The sequence below is a fragment of the Vipera ursinii genome (assembly GCF_947247035.1).
Source record: "Vipera ursinii genome assembly, chromosome: 2".
Classification (NCBI taxonomy): domain Eukaryota; kingdom Metazoa; phylum Chordata; class Lepidosauria; order Squamata; family Viperidae; genus Vipera; species Vipera ursinii.
This window is the reverse complement of record NC_139513.1, coordinates 79,017,509-79,034,960: the sequence shown is the minus strand read 5'-3', so window position 1 is coordinate 79,034,960 and position 17,452 is coordinate 79,017,509. Positions and strand designations below refer to the sequence as shown.

The 17,452-nt window shown below is 34.3% G+C and overlaps 1 protein-coding gene across 2 annotated transcripts in view; it reads left to right on the top strand.

Moving 5' to 3' along the window:
• GALNT10 (polypeptide N-acetylgalactosaminyltransferase 10) overlaps window positions 1–14,657 on the top strand; it is a 65,227-nt gene extending 50,570 nt beyond the window's left edge. For both annotated transcript variants that reach the window (XM_083353555.1, XM_083353556.1), the window contains 5 exons: window positions 5,481–5,588; window positions 6,510–6,731; window positions 7,587–7,703; window positions 9,284–9,433; window positions 9,763–14,657. In XM_083353555.1, coding sequence (XP_083209681.1) covers window positions 5,481–5,588; window positions 6,510–6,731; window positions 7,587–7,703; window positions 9,284–9,433; window positions 9,763–9,930 — 765 coding nt within the window. In that variant the 3' untranslated portion in view covers window positions 9,931–14,657. The remainder of the gene's footprint in view (window positions 1–5,480; window positions 5,589–6,509; window positions 6,732–7,586; window positions 7,704–9,283; window positions 9,434–9,762) is intronic.
• The last annotated feature ends 2,795 nt before the right edge of the window (window positions 14,658–17,452 follow it).

Here is a 17,452-nt window from a genome sequence, read left to right as displayed (position 1 = left end):
TCTTTGTTTTCCTCTATTACATATGTAATAATCTTAGAATCATTATCTTGTGAAAAATAGGAAAATTAGAGCAAAGTGAACTCGAATTCATATTATTTAATGTAAACTATTAGGAAAAAAAGATCTGTTAGTTTTAACATAAGGAAAACTACGGTAATGGATCAGAATCATGTTCTTTTTTGCTTCTTATTTTGCTTCTACCATGAATACTGGGCAATATATAGCAGGAGGAATAGGTTCTCTGAGTTCTATTCAATTTAGTTTTCATATAGCAAAGATCTGTCCCCAGATTTCTAAATGAGTAAAGATAGTTTCATAGATTCACCCTTGCAAAAGCTGGTTTAAATAATAATAATGGCTAAAAAAGAACATTATATTATGTGAGTTTTTCTAAACCACATAAAGTAGAACACCATTTCCCAAATGTGGCAGCTTTTAGAATTCTCCCTCTTTGGAAGTTGTCAGAGTTGGGAAAGATTGACACAGATCAACAGTTACTGTACAACTATGACTTGCAACCATATGTCGATTTATAATTTCTTGTCAAGATATACCAACTTACCACCTTTGATTCTTGTTCTTGTATACATCAGTTTACTCCCTTGTATGGTTACCTCAAAAATATAGCTCTACTTGAGAATAATTAAGTAGAAAATTGTGCATTCAACTATAGTCAGTTGCACTAAAAACAAAATTAAAGCATGCCATTTTACCAGGTAGTACAACTATTATAGTAAAATTGCTAAAAAAAATAGATTTTAGAGATACTAAGCTAGTCTATTCCGTTCATTTATATTTCCTAATCCTTCAGAGAGGAGCTGCTATTATTATATTTATCTCATGTTTTGTCAGCTTTGCATTGGAATCCAGTACCATCTTGTAATATTTATTTTTGTGTAAAAAGGAAATGATGACAGAAAATGACCAATATATTGTCTGAGGATACTGTAGCTTTCAGTGGTTCTACATACAGTATGTGTGGATATGTAAGTTTCAAGGATTAGGCCAACATAAAATAAAAATTTAGTGATAATGTTCCATGCATCACTAAAGCTATTAAAAATGTATTCAAACATGTATTATTAGCAAGGCAAAATCAGCTGATTTTTGCATCTCATGATCGAAAGAGCTAATTATACATAGAGGGGAAATGAATACTACTTCTTGGAAGGAAATGGTACTATAAATTCAATATTATTTCTGCCTTTCTGACAAAACTATTTGTCCAAGAAACTTGCATTTTTAATTAAACATACCACATTTTAAACATTTACTGTATTTCACTAGCCGCTATATGAATCCAACATGGTTTTGGGAAATCCAGATTGCCATTTTGTTTCTTTTAAAAGATCAGAAATAACAGACGGATTACGAGGCATAAACAACTTTGTGAGACAAAATATTAATTTTGAATGCTTCAATAAGAAGCATGCTCTTTCATGGATAGGTAAAATCAAAGGGGACTTATAGCAAGAACTACTGCTTGACTGATCCTTGCTCATTTTCTTCTTCAGTAATGCTTAATTCAGCCTTTTGCTTCCCCCCCTTTCTACAGTAATGTAACATGATATTCATTTCCACAAAAATTTTGATAATAAAATGAATCAAAGCAGCAATAAAAATGAATAGGAAGCCTGCTTTTGAAATTATATTTATATGTGCTATATCAACAGTAGAAACCATTTTTAGAAAACATGGAGTTTAGCTAGTTAAGAGTGAAGTAAAGAGACTTGTGATATTTTAGTATGAACTTACAAATAATTTGTCCGGTTTATAGGTTAATGGCAGATAGGTGTTTAAGTGTGGGCTTGTTATGCAATCTAAGTTGCTATTTAATCTGGCTGAGGCTCTTCCCCTTGTCTCCCAAGATCTTTCCCACATACTATTACAATCTGGAAGAGGAGGCACTGTCTGATTCTGACCTCTAGGGAATGCCATCTGGAAGATTCCTGAGAACCGCCTTCTCTGGGTCTGCATTCTTTCTGTGAAGAACATTCCCCTATACACTAAACTATATATATATTAGCATTCATTCTCCAGAACGGACCAGAAACCACAGCTTCTCAAACCCCAAAAGGACTTTGAAACAGTCAACTTACAGAAAGCCAGAAGAGTTGGGGCTAGTCTAGGGGAATGTTCTAATATATATTAGAACTGTTCCTCATTGTTAGGTATTACTGGTGTTGTTGTGGATTGCTTTGATCCTTTTACTATTTGTAGCTCCATAAGATGATCATAGTTAAAATTGGAGAGGTATATAAGCCTAGTAAATAAGATATAAACCCCAAGATGCAATTTATTACCCTGACGTTTTTGGTGGGAAGTTATCAGTTAACACTCTTGGCCACAGCTAAAGGCCATTTTTATTTTTCAAGAAAAGACATATGCTTATGGGCATAAGTTATACTTTTGTATACCAGATTCCCTAACAAGCTGGTATCTTCTTGCTCCAATACTATTGTTCAGAACTGAATTGTGGATCTATGTAGGATTTATTTCTGAAATTTATATTCCCAAATCTTGGGGTTTTCCTGTTAATGATAGTTTCTTTGTTAAAACTGTATGCTCTGATTATGAATTTGGAACATCAAGTGGGGCATTAATTAAAGTTGTTGACCTAGAAATAAAATAATGAAAATTATTGGAATTATAATTCCAATCTGATCGTATAAGAATCATCTTAAGCATTTTTAAATTACATTCTCAAACTGAAAATACAAATTGTAGACACAACATAAAGATAAAATCAAGTCAGTCATTTTATTTTAATCATTTCTAGCATTTTTTCCAGGTTTTAAAATGGTCCAAGAAGAATATGTTTCTGAAATGCAGTGGTCCACATTTCATAGATCCTATGAAATAATGGATAAATTATAAAATGTCAGATTTTCAAAAAGAAAAGTTCACCTTAATATTAAATAAAATGAACATAATATCAAACTATGTAGGATAAGATTTTCAATGGAAACAATAACTGGTTATAGCAGAATGAAGAAACATGCAGTCAAGCAGCATTTTGCAAACTTGTTTAAAAATTCTTGTACGTTTATCTATTCACAATGTTTATCTATCTTAAAGACTATACTAGTTGCATTCAAGAATTACTTAAAATTTAAATAAGAGTGCTGTCATCTTCCAAAACCACTATTACATTTTTATTGCTATTAATATTAAAATATTATTTTAATTCATAAAATGGCTTGAGAGACAGCTCACTATTGAATTTCTTTTGCAAAATGAAAGCTCACAAAATGAAGTGTTCAGCATTTCAGTGTCAGCCATCTAACAAAACTTTCACTGGATAATTAGAAAATTTGCCATATTCTTAAGCAGACAACCTTTAAAATCATTTTGTAGTTTATTAGTTTATAAATAAATGCATATTTATATTCTATAATAACACACTTAAACTGTTTTAAAGTGCGTTATTAGTCAAAGTATTTAAATATAATTTAAGCATATTGAAAGGAATATACTAAACAAAAGCTCTATTTCAATTAGACCAATGCTTCCCAAATGAAGCTAAATTACCCAAAACTGGGTTAAAGTATTTTCTCTTTGGGTAACGACACAAAAACCTATTACCCAATCACATAGGGGTATTAAAATTGAATTAAAAGTGTTTTACCTACATTGAATATAAAAAACTTTCTGATAAGGAGTTTTGAGTAATGAAGGAAAACATTTTGTAACCACTGACTGACAGAAGTTACATCCATTCAAGTATGAAAAAATGTTCATACTGAGAGTTGACAAACATTCAGGAATAATAAATTTCTTGATCAAATGTCGATATTACTGGGATGATAACTGCAAGTACTAGTCAAGCTAATTGAAGCTCAGTTTTAAATTTAGAATTAAATTTGTCAGTACACTATTTGTTCATTTTATAGGCCACTCAATTTGTAATCACTCTGGGTGGCTTACATTCTTTTTAAAAAGCATAAAGCACACACACACACACACACAATCATTAATAGCGCTGAAACACAAAACCAAAGAAAGTCCATCTAGCTTTCGCTCTACTCTTGGGAGAATAACCAGATAATAACTTTCTAGCAACCTTTGGGCCTTAGTAAAGCCAAAATTGGAAATAATTTTTTTTTAAATTTTAATTCTATTTATATCCCGCCCTTCTCCGAAGACTCAGGGCGGCTTACAAGCTTAGCAGTAAAAGGAAATAATTATCTAATACTGTAGGAGTTAAATAAGCTCTTAATCACTAAGCAATTAACTGTTAATTAAAAGTACAAGTAGTCCTCACTTAATAACCCCAGAAACTCTGTTGTTAAGTAAACCACTGTGTGACTGCTCTGCTTAGTAACTGTTCTGGCAATTCCAGTTGCTATCATTGAATGAATCCCACATGGTTATTAGGTGAAGACTCACCTGGATTCAAGCCATTGTTGGAAGAAGATAAGGACTGCCTTCACTTCAAATCCCCCCATCTACCATCTCTGCTCTTTTGGACACCCACCTGTCTCTATGCCAGGTGCCCCTGATGCCTTGATGCCATTGCTATGCCTGCTGTACCATTCACTACTACTGTCCCAAGGCCTTTTGTCATACTGGTATATAGCCAGGGCCTCCTTTCCCAATGCTGGCTGGCTCTTCCTTTTGCATGCCAGCCAGGTCCTCCTTAAGCAAATTTGAGACTCTGACCAACATGCAAAAGTAGGACTTGGTCAGTTGTGGTACACAAGCAGCACACACACAGTCATAGCCTTTGCCTACTGATCTATGGGACATTTCCACAGCACCTGTCCTGCTTGAGGCCAAGAAGGTGAGCCCAGTGGAGGGGAGGCAGGCATTGAAGATGACACAAAATCAGCTGAGGGTAAGACTGTCATAATGCAAGCAGGTCCAAATTTTGTTAATGTGAGTACAGAGAAGGTACAATGTTTGGACCTCAAGCAAAAGTCATGTCTCTTCTTGTAGTGCTGTTTTAGCATCAAATGCTCATTAAACTATAGTTCATTTGCGGCATAGCAAGATATTGCAATTATTCTCACTAATTGTAGGTCTGCAGCAGCATGGTTGATATGCTCTCCTCATATTTGAAAATATATCTAAGTGTCAGTAGGAGAATGGAAATCTCCTTATTGTCCTTATAACAATTAGACATTTCATGCAAACTCTGAGAATTACAAAACATCTATTAGTAGATTGAATTAACCTGTATATAAAAGATCAGTATTCTTTGAGACAAACTGACGTACGACATAAGGCAAATTGTGCATTAGAAACCTCATTTTCCAATTAGTTTAGGGGTATGTGTTACAGTCTGATATCTTTATAATACACTGTTGGCTCAAATAATTTTAGATACAGTACATACTACTCTGAAATGGGTACAGAACAATATATAAGATCTAAGTGTATTTTGCTGAAATTGCAATATTATTTCTGCTTTCAAAAGCTTTGATTCACATCATAGTCAAAAAAAATGAATTGTACATATTCTTTTTCTTATTTCACAGGTCTGGATGTGTGGAGGTCGCATGGAAGATATCCCTTGTTCTCGAGTTGGCCACATTTATAGAAAATATGTCCCTTATAAGGTTCCAACAGGAGTCAGCTTAGCTAGGGTAAGAAGCTATCTTGCTGTGCTATTCTTACATCTTCACAATGGAGTATTTTTTAAAAAAAAAATCACTCACTTGAACTATGGTAAAAATAGTTATCTGTTACCACAGGAGGCCTGTTCTTGTGTCTTTTATTTTAGAAATTCATGTCCCTGTAAGCAGAAGATAGGTAAGTTAAGGAAAATGCATTAGTAAGAGGTCTGAAGATCTAAAGTTACCATTAAACATGTGCAATATTCATATCATTATTATGTTTTCATATGCACAACTAAAATGAAGAACTTACCAGTTTTAGCATATTCAAAAATATGCTCCAATGAAAAATTTAGTCGCTACCTAACTATAAATTCAAGATTTTCTTTTCAGTTTGTGAATATTCATTTTAAAAGATATTTTACTTCTTATTCAAAATTAACATATCTTAAAATGTGGTCAGAGGCTCCCTCTTGTGGGAAAAGAAGTAATGGGAAAATTCCTTTAATTTATTCAAAATTTACTATACTTTCTCTTACTTGACTCCCTATATTACAAGCCTAGCTTTAAAACTATTTTATCTATCGAAGAATTAAGTATTAAACTTTAATCAACTTTTAGTAGATTTACTCAGTATTATAATTTCATTATGAAATAGTGTATCTTGAATTCTACAAAATGAAGTTGCCTTTGAGTCAAGCTGGCAATATATACATCAGCCAAATACTGTGGTGAGATTAGTGTGTATCTAAAATACATTATTTTACCTTTTTAACCTTTTAACATATTCAGTCTATGTGCCAATGGAAAATAAATATTAAGTCAAGAAGAGTTGCTTATCACCAGTTGTCCTTATCCTATCCACTAGCCTTTGTCATTTTTTTGTTAATTTTTCTTTTCCTTCATATTTATCAATATTTTTTTTTTATTTATAATGCTGGAATCTTGTAGAACTTGAAACGAGTGGCTGAAGTGTGGATGGACGAATATGCAGAATACATTTATCAAAGAAGACCTGAATATCGACATCTGTCAGCAGGGGATGTGGCTGCACAGAAAGAACTTCGTATTAAACTGAACTGCAAAAGTTTCAAGTGGTTTATGAATGAAATTGCTTGGGACTTGGGAAAGTTCTACCCACCTGTGGAACCTCCAGCAGCTGCCTGGGGAGAGGTTAGTTTATTCAAGTCACTCAGCCCATTTACCTACACTTTAGCATGTGGTTGCAGATACTATAATAATCACAGAATTTCTGGTCTCTCTTATTCCGGTTCCCAAGGCTGGTCAGCGTGCTTTTAACACGTATTTTTAATTTCAGTGTTACAGAATTACTTACAGGAATTGAACAATGTATATACGTCAACAGGAATTTGCTATATTAGTTTCTATGATGATTGGATAGTAGAACACCCACAGAATGGTATTACAGGGTTCCTCTTCTCTCTCTTTAAATTATGCAAGGAGGAGGAACTGAAGAGAGAAAGATTTTTGAGGTTTAGTTAGGAGTGAATTGACAGAAGGTAACCTCAATTGTAATCTTAAAAGTAAGCTATTCAGAACTTATATGTCATCCTCAAGAAGAACTGTTTGGATAGGGCTTTACAGCACTCTCTAAGCAGTTTATAGAATCAGCATATTGGCCCCAACAATCTGGGTCCTCATTTTACCGACTTTGGAAGCATGGAAGGCTGAATCAACCTTGAGCCAGTCAGGATTCAACCCCTGGCAGTGAGCAGAGTCAGCCTGCAAATACTGCATTCTAACCACTGCGCCACCACAGCTCAAAGATAAATGATTCAGTGGTATTTCTGATTATGTCAGTTTAATAAATTTAGTTCAGTTGTAAATCTATTCTCTCCTGTTTCTTGCTGTTTTTAAGGTAATATAAAAACTGGACTTAAAACTGGACTTAAAAACTGAAGCATACATAATTTTGTATGCATTTTGAACTTAAGAATTGCATCTCAAAATTTATCCAGTGAAGCTATTGCTTATTAAATGGCCCTCATCACTGATTTTGTCTCACAGATCCGTAATGTAGGGACCGGTCTTTGTGTAGATACAAAGCATGGGGCCTTAGGTTCACCACTAAGAGCTGAAACCTGTGTGAAAGGTAAAGGAGAAGCTGCATGGAGCAATGTGCAAGTAAGTGCATTTTTTAAGATGAACTTAATGTATGTTTCTATTTATGCCCAATCCACCTTGCAGGGTTGTTGTGGGGAAAATTGGAGGAAGAAGTATTAAGTATGTTTGCATCTTAAGTTTCTTATAAAGTAATAAAAGCAGAATTTTTAAAAAAAACCAAATCAAATATAATACTAAGAGACAAATACAGTGTTATGTTCACATAGTATGCATATAATATACACATAATATACATAGAGCAGTTGGAAGAGGATAAAAAATACTTTAACTTGGGGAAAATATGTCATCACATTGTGGCAATATTACTATTTAGACAGTGCTTCCTCAATCATCTTCTAAAACTAAGATTTGTTGATGATATTTTTATTATACAGAGTTATGGACAATATCAAAACTCCTATCAGACGTCTGTCATTTTTGCCCCACTTTCACTTCAAGTCTTGATCAGCTCATACAGTAAATACCACCTAGACACCAATAAAGCACAGTTGTGTTGCCTTCATTGTAGCATTTACCATTATCTTTTACCAGTACCATTATAAATCAGCAGTACCATTTACAGTTGGTTTACATTGAAGAAATTGGCAAATCTTTGCAAAAATGTAGATGAATACAATTCATAAATCTTTCAAAAATCACTGAGGAAACTTTTCACCAGTGAAGGCTTTACAGAATATTCGTTCATGGATCTCGATGTAACTGTTCTTGAAAAACGAATTACACTGATTGATTCTGTCACAAAATGTAACATCATTTATCACAGACCAATGGATGCTAATAGGCCAATGAGTTTAAGATTGTTTTGTGTTGTTACATACTCCAAAGCACTTTTTAAATACTGAATCAAAATGCTGCATATCATTAAAACAATGTAAAATAATTGCTCTTAATGATAAGCTTAATTATATGACTCTTCTTAGTACTGGCAGCAATACCATTACTGACATAGACTATCTTAGTTGTCATGACCCAATCCCCAAGACTGTCTATAACTGTCAAGAGGTAGAAGACATTAATATATCAACTAGATTAAGTTCTATTTTTGATGGCGTAAGGCAGGAGTGTCAAACTGCCAGCCCACGGGCCAGATGCATCATGGCGAAACCGCGCCCACCCCAGCTCCTGCAATGGGGAAAAAGTTACGATACATTGCGACACTTCATGGGACATGGCGAGTTTGACACCCCTGAGTTAAGGTATCTAAAGCATCAATTCTTGCATAATTCCTCTACAGCAGGCATGTCAAACTGCCAGCCCACAGGCCGGATGGGTCACGACAAAACCACGCTCACCCCATTGCCGGCAATGGGGAAAAAGTCACGATACGTTGCACGATGTCATGTGACATTGCAAGTTTGACATGCCTATTCTATATGATATGTAGAGACAATATTTGCAAGACTCATAACAGTACACAGAATCTTAATAGGCTCATATTTGAGAATGCAATGGCAGCCTTTTATTCTGATACATCTAATTTCTTGTCCAACAATAAATGATTAAAAATTAAAGTAACTATCTGAAGAAAAATGTGATTTTTTTCCCTCATTTATTTCTGATAGCATATGTTTATTAAACAGGTATTCACATTCAGCTGGCGAGAGGATATCCGTCCAGGAGACCCTCAGCACGCAAAGAAATATTGTTTTGATGCTATTTCCCACAACAGCCCAGTCACCCTTTATGACTGTCATGGAATGAAAGGAAATCAGCTATGGAAATATCGGAAAGTGAGTACATGTAGTTGCATCAATGGTGTGATCATCTTGTAACCTTTTGAATGATACCTTAATTTTTGCTTAGATGATAGAAAAAGAAACTCAAAAGGAGCTATCAATATGTTGTTCAGAAGAAGAGATTCAAGAAAGAGCAAACACAATCATAATTTCAAAAAATTAACAATATGTTTCTGTTGCAAAACATCATTCCAAACAAAGTCTGTTGGATAATATATTGACTTTTGATATGAAAAAAGTTATTTATGCAAAACTTGTTTAGGAAGCTTATTTAAATAATAAACAGTGAATGTAGTGAGACCAATTTTAACTTTCATCCTCAGGACAAGACACTTTATCACCCAGTAAGTGGCAGCTGCATGGACTGTAATGAAAGTGATCGAAAAATCTTCATGAACGTGTGCAATCCTTCGTCTCCAACACAACAATGGATATTTGAACATACAAATTCAACAGTCTTGGAAACCTTTAATAAGAATCTTGATCTTTAAAGACATTATTTATATGTAAATATTACAGTCATAATTTTTACAGGAGATATGACAATTTTTTAAAAAATTATTTTCTAAAAAATGAAAAAGGAAGAATCTCAGGAGAGAGTGACTATCAGGCCAGTCTTTACTTTGATGATGCTGCATCTATGTCTCTAGATAATTCATCCCCGTTAGCGAGAAGTCTAGAAATCTGCATTGTTATAACTATGCTACATGTAGATTTGGAAACAGTGACAACCTGTGAAGTGTATAGAGGGACACCGTTAGAATTCAAAAATGAATTCATAAGAAAATGTCTTTTTATTCAAATTTTAATTATCCAATTTCTTAAGTTTTGTTTCCTTTTTCAGTTCTTAGTTAAGAAGCTGCAAGAATGAAACATCACTGAAAATTTCTAAATAACTGAAGTAACTAAACATCAGGAAACATGTAGATTACAATAAAATGTCAGTTAAGACAAGAATACACTTATTGGTGTTATTCTTGCATACCGTAACATATAGTAACAACAGCAGTAAATACTGTACATCACCAGTTGCCATTTTTACTTGAAGTTTTTTTCATGATGGGCCTGATTAATGATCAGTATATGTTTACACAGTGTTCACAGATATGAATGCCAGATATCTGTGATAACAGATAGGCGTTGGACAAGCCATACGTGGCAAGTTTAAGAATAAAGTCAGATTTTAACTAGGAATTTCCTAATGTATACTTCCTAATCAGGTTATAATACTGGCCCTTACATCTATATACTGTCAATTATCCATTGGAAACTGACAGAAATTAAATCTTAAGAAGACAGTGAAAATTTTTGACTTCTCTGCAGCAATATAATACTTGTCATTTTTTGCCAAATAAATTGATATTAGTATTTCTTGATTTCTCATACTAATGATTCTTTTAGAACTCTTGAAAATTTTGTTATAGTACCAGTTGACTAGTTGAAAAATGAGCATTCATTTTTATCATGTTTGTATTTAATTAGTCCACATTCATTTTTATTTATAATCATAAGAACATGTTCTATAAACTTTCCAGATTGCATGTATGTCAATACTCCCTCTGGAAATTTATCAACTAGTTATGTTAAAAATAAAAATTTAGCTGCCCAATTTTACTAGAGCATACTACGAAGATTAATAGTCACATAAGTTGACCACAAGTAGCAAGCATATTTTATATAAAGATCAGATCTATTGGTGCTAACTCTACAAAACAATAGTGGGTATTGTGGCCTTGTATTAATTCAATTAGACTTAAATCCTACATAAAAACTTTCCAGGAAGTTAAAAATTTACACAAATAATACATTTACAATGTAAAACTTAAAGCTGAATTGTGAAAACAATAGTATATATGCCTAATTTAGCAGTCAAAATATACTTAAATGTCAGCCTAAATAACAGTATTGTTACCCACTGGTATAAGGATGATTGTTTGGGACAGGCAACTCCAGACGTCAACAAGGCCTTTTCTTAAGTTCCCATCAAACATATCTCTCTTGGTGCTGGAGTGAGAGAAGACATTTATCAAATATCTAAAAGCCAAGGAAGATTCAGAAAGAACAGTCCTTCAGATAGTCTCATTCCAAGCTGTGTAGGGCTTTATAGATCATAACAGAGAGAGAAAGAGAAATGCTATTCTATAAGGTATTCTAAATTATTGTAAATAGGTGGTTCCTCACTTAGTTGCAGTGATTCAGTATAGTTTTAACTCACCGTTTTGACTGTTTACCTTTTATGAAGTGAAATATAGTGGCCAGTTGTGATGCTATGTGAATTTTTGGAAGCTAACTGAAGATATTAATTGCAGGAAACTGGTTGTTTTAGAAAGCTTTTGCATATGCTTGCCCCCTTAGAGTGTCAGTAAAATTGAACATAACAGCATCATTAAAATAAAGAAGTGCCTTTTTAAATGCAAATGTACAACAAAAGCTTAAACTTGAACAATTTCTTAGTGCCTTGCTGGACAAGAGTAAAATGGGTATGAAATGTACAAGACTTATGTACTATGTGCAGTTAGTGATATTTTGAGGGTATGATTTTATTTTAAATTCAGATTGCAAGCTGGAAGGATGGTGGATAATTTAGAAAACCTGAGAATCTTTGGGTTCCGACATTTCACTCCTTTGACGAGTACAAGTATTGGGAGGCAATAATCTTCCCAGGACATCCTGACTGGCTATTAGTCCTAGATGGTTGCACACAGATATGAAAGTGTTAACCACAATTTCTCCAGTGAATTTCCAAGCATAGCAAAACATAAATAATTATATGGGATATTAGGCAACCTTCCCAATACCTAGTTGTCTCAAACCATGAGATGGGCGGCATATACATTTAATTAATAATAATAGGACTGTGGTAAAAGAAAACTTTACACTTTCATATGTGCTTGAATACATTTTCACAGTGGTTTTAGTCAGCTTCAGAAACTGATAGATTCTGTACCAGAAATGTGAATAGTACAACAAAATCTGTTAAGGGTTGTTATTTATTGATGTTATCAGGCCATTTTCTCATCATATTGCTCTAGATAAAAATAATGGTGAAGTCATTTAATTCAAAGATATGATAGAAAAAGTGACTTTCAACCTGTCCTCAAAATTATGACGTACCACTCTCTATGGTCAGGTGATTGAATCTGAATGCCTGGCAATCACATTTACTGTACAACAATTGCAGGATCTTGTGGACACATGACTGCGATTTGCAACCTTCCCAACTCGCTTTGACAAGCAAAGTCAATTGGGGAAACTGGATTTGCTTAACAACTGTGTGATTCACTTCAATGACCATATGATTCGCTTAACTGTTATAAAAATGGCTGGAAATCTGGTTCAGTCATGTGATGATTTCCTTAATGATCATATTGCTTTGCAACCAAAATTCTAGTCCCAACTGTCAAAAGTCAAGGGCTACCTGTGGAAGATTAGTAGGCCATACAATATTTCTTTTTACCATGCAAACAGTAAATTCATTGATTTGATTAAGTTTCTAGTTTGATCTTCATTTTTCTTCTAGATCTGCAATATAAAATATTTACATCTGGGGAAAATGTTTTACAGACCTATTCACAGAGTGCTGACCTTGATATAAAAATTGTTAGTTTGACAGAATTTAAACTAGCATAAAGAGAGTAATTACTCCTTTAATATGCAACAAAATCCAAATTTCTGGCTGAAGAGCTGCACGCAGTTTATGTGTCTTGGATTATTTTCAGTGCAGCCTGATACTGTGCCTCCCATTATTACTGCATATAAAATTATGCCACTAATTGTTTAGAAATCTAGCACCCTATTTCTAAATGTCCTTAACATGCTCAAAGTACATAAACTTTCTCCAGAAATTGTAGTATCTTGGTGAACAATCACAGTGAACTAGATTTTAAATCAAATATTGCTAAAGATTTTTAAACACTCTGAATTCATAACTGATCTTAGAAGAACCAAGCAAGTCTTCCCCAAGAAAGGGATTTATTTTATCTTCCTATAGTGACTTTCCACAGGTGATTTTCTCCCAGCTAGGTTCAATCTCAACTGGGCGCCAACATAGGAAGTGGAGCCTCCAAGGAAATACATTACAGGCAGTATAAAAGATAAGTTGATTTTGTTTTGTTTTTTGAACAGAATGCCTCTTGTTCTTAAAACAGAACACATAAATGCTTTAAATTAAGAGAGACTGTTGTAGTCATGTTTGGATAGTAAAAACAAGTTTTACAAAAACTTTATCATCCTTAAATATCATTTTTAGATCAAGATAACCATTTAAAAACAATAGCCCAATTTGAGTTCTAGTTATAATGGGGTTTTTGAACTGCCTTCTGTTCTAAGCTTTCCAATAGATTTACGTTCAGTTAGAGATACAGGTAATACTCGACTTACTGTAGTTCATTTAGTGACTATTCGAAGTTACAATAACACGGAAAAAAGGGACTTATGACCATGTTTCACACTTATGACCATTGTAGTATCGCCATGAACATGTGATTTACATTCAATTGCTTGACAACTCACATTTATGATGGTTGCAGTGTCCCGGGGTTATGTAATCCCCTTTTGCAAACTTCTGACAAGCTAAGTTATTGGGGAAGCCAGATTCACTTAACAAACGGATTACTAATTTAACTACTGCAGTGATTCACTTAACAAATTTCTCACTTAATATAAATTTTGGGTTCAATTGTGGTCGTAAGCTGAGGACTACCTGTACCTTCACATTCTAGTAGGTAAAACAATGTTTTAATTTGAACCAATTTAAAAGCATACAAACATATGTTGTGGTAGGTAGAATGTTTTTATCACAAAGAAAATTATATGCACTAAGTTCACAACATTGCAGTATACATAACCAAAGTAAGTATAAAATTAGCTCTTCCAACAATACTATTAAGCAGTTAAAGATTTAAGGAGAAAGAAGCAGGAAAAATGCAGCTCATATGTAGAAAGTTTTCAGGGATTCTTAAACAGTTTCCCTCTTTGTAATGCATGCTTAACAGTTTCTTTTAAATTGAATGTTGCCACGAATTGTGTATTTATTTTGTGCATCTTGGGACATTGTCTTAAGTTGGGAGAGATCAAGGATGTCTAGCACTTTAATGTAGTAGTATCGCTGATTAACTGGAAATCATTTGGATGTCAAGTTTAGTATTTTTACAAATTGAATGGTCTTTCTTTTATAATATATTTAAAATAAATTTTTATTGTGTCCTTTTTCTGAAAACTTGTACAACTATTCTGTTTTGTAATAGTCAAAGCATTTGTAAAGAGACGAGAGATTGATTATATGACATAATACAAGTAATCCTCGCTTAACCACTCATTCAGCGACTGCTTGAATTTACAATAGTGGTAGTTACGACCCTGCAACTCTCTGGTAGTCATGTGATCACAATCCAAGTGGCCCAAACTTATTATTGTTACAGCATCCCTAAGTCACATGATTGCAATTTCCAACTTCTCTGCCACTTCCTGCAAACAGAGTCAACAGAGAAGCCAGCAGAAAGTCAGAAGTAACAATCACATAAGATCCTCACTTAACAATCTGCAGTGATTTACTTAACAATGGCAACCACAGAACTGCCTGGTTTGCTATTACTTATTAATCATATGACATTGCGCTTTATGACTTCACTTAGCAACAGAAATTCTTCTCCCAATTACTTATATTAAGTAAGGACTGCCCAACATTATAGATAAGCCAAAATTGCAATTTGCTCATATTGTATTGTCATCTTTAACTTGTAACAGCTACTGACCATCACCTCTATATTATATTTTTGTAAGAAATATTTATCAAATACTTATTTCTGGAAAAAATTTTACAGAAAATATTGAACATGAAAAGCAAGTTGTCCATAATCATACCTCTTATCTTACTAGTCAATCATGATAAATGTTTACTACTGGGGGGAAAATAAAAGTTTAGGTCTCTTTAAAAAGAAAAGCTTAAAATCCTACAAGCTAGACTCCAGCAGTATGTGGATCAAGAACTATCAGAAGTACTGTATAGGCAGGATTTCGAAGAAGCAGAGGAACTAGAAATCAAATTGCCAACATACACTGGATCATGGAGAAAGCTAGGGAGTTCCAGAAAAACATCTACCTCTGCTTCATTGACTATGCTAAAGCCTTTGATTGTGTGGATCACAACAAACTCTGGCAAGTTCTTAAAGAGATGGAAGTACCAGACCATCTTATTTGTCTCTTGAGAAACCTATATGCGGGTCAAGAAGCAATAGTGAGAACTGGACACGGAACCACTGATTGGTTCAAAATTGGGAAAGGAGTCCGGCAAGGCTGTATACTGTTGCCCTACCTGTTTAACTTATATGCAGAGCACATCATGAGAAAGGCAGGGCTAGATGAATCAAAAGTTGGAATTAAGATTGCTGGGAGAAATATCAACAACCTAAGATATGCAGTTGATACCACTCTAATGGCAGAAAGTGAAGAGGAACTAAAGAGCCTCTTGTTGCAGGTGAAGAAGGAAAGTGCAAAAGTTGGCTTGAAACTTAACATTAAGAAAACCAAGATCATGGCATCCGGCCCTCTCAATTCCTGGCAAATAGATGGGGAAGACATGGAGGTAGTGACAGATTTTATTTTCCTGGGCTCCAAGATCACGGTAGATGGGGACTGCAGCCAAAAGGGGAGGAAAGCTATGGCAAATCTAGACTGCACACTAAAAAGCAGAGACATCACCCTATCAACAAAAGTGCGTATAGTCAAGGCTATGGTCTTCCCAGTTGCAATGTATGGCTGTGAAAGTTGGACCATAAGAAAGGCTGAGCACCAAAGAATTGAGGCCTTTGAACTATGGTGCTGGAGAAGACTCCTGCGAGTCCCTTGGACTGCAAGGCAATCAAACTGGTCAGTCCTAGAGGAGATCAACCCTTACTGCTCTTCAGAAGGCCAGATCCTGAAGTTGAAACTCAAATACTTTGGCCACCTAATGAGAAGGAAGGACTCACTGGAGAAGAGCCTAATGCTGGGAAAGGTTGAGGGCAAGAGAAGAAGGGATGACAGAGAATGAGGTGGTTGGATGGAGTCACTGAAGCAGTAGGCGTGAGCCTAAATGGACGCCAGAAGATGGTAGATGACAGGAAGGCCTAGAGGAACGTTGTCCATGGGGTCGTGATGGGTCGGACACAACTTCACAACTAACAACAACAAAAAAAAAAACTTCAATAGAATGTTGGGCTGAATGAACGTATTAATTTTTATAAATTTTTTAAAAGTGTTTTGACAGTTCCTCCCTAATACCTCTCAAGCCTCTTCTCTTAATATAGGACAAAAATGTTTGCATACATTTTCATACTTTAAATTTGCACAAAATTTAAATACTCATAAACATTTGCCTGCAATTGGTATGTTTGTTTTGTTAAGGTGGATGAGAAAGGGAACGTGGGGATGAGCGTGCTAGGATAGAATTGGCATGATTTAGGTTTACTCTCTTAAGTCCTAACCACACTGTGTGATCATGAACCAAAAACCTTTTAAACTATATTATATTATTGAGTTTGAATGCATTCCCTTAGATATCAGAGGAAAGTTGAGATGCGGTATAAAGTACTGAAACTGAAAGAGCATTGAGCTGTTATAAGAGAAATAAATGCTAAAAAATGAAGAATGGCATGGGATACCTTAATTTATCTCCCATTTTTTTAAAGGCCTAGTAGGGAATTACATTTTGGATGTTTGAATGAAAAGACTTCAAAGTAAAGAGAACAGAAGTGCCGATGTTGCAATTTGAAAACAGTTCTGTTTTTAAGCACTGTGCAGGTAAATAATATTACTAGACATGAGTATAGAACACTCTTGTGAAATAATCTGTCTCGTGACAATTTCTATGAACTCACTGGTATAGCTAAAGGCTTAATATTTAAATGTGAATGACAATAGAAAAAAACATTAGAAAAACATTAGAAAAAAAATATGGAATGGAAGGAGAAGAGAAGGAAAATCCTGATGTATTCATGACATGTTTACAGGATAAATTAACCATGGTTTATGGAA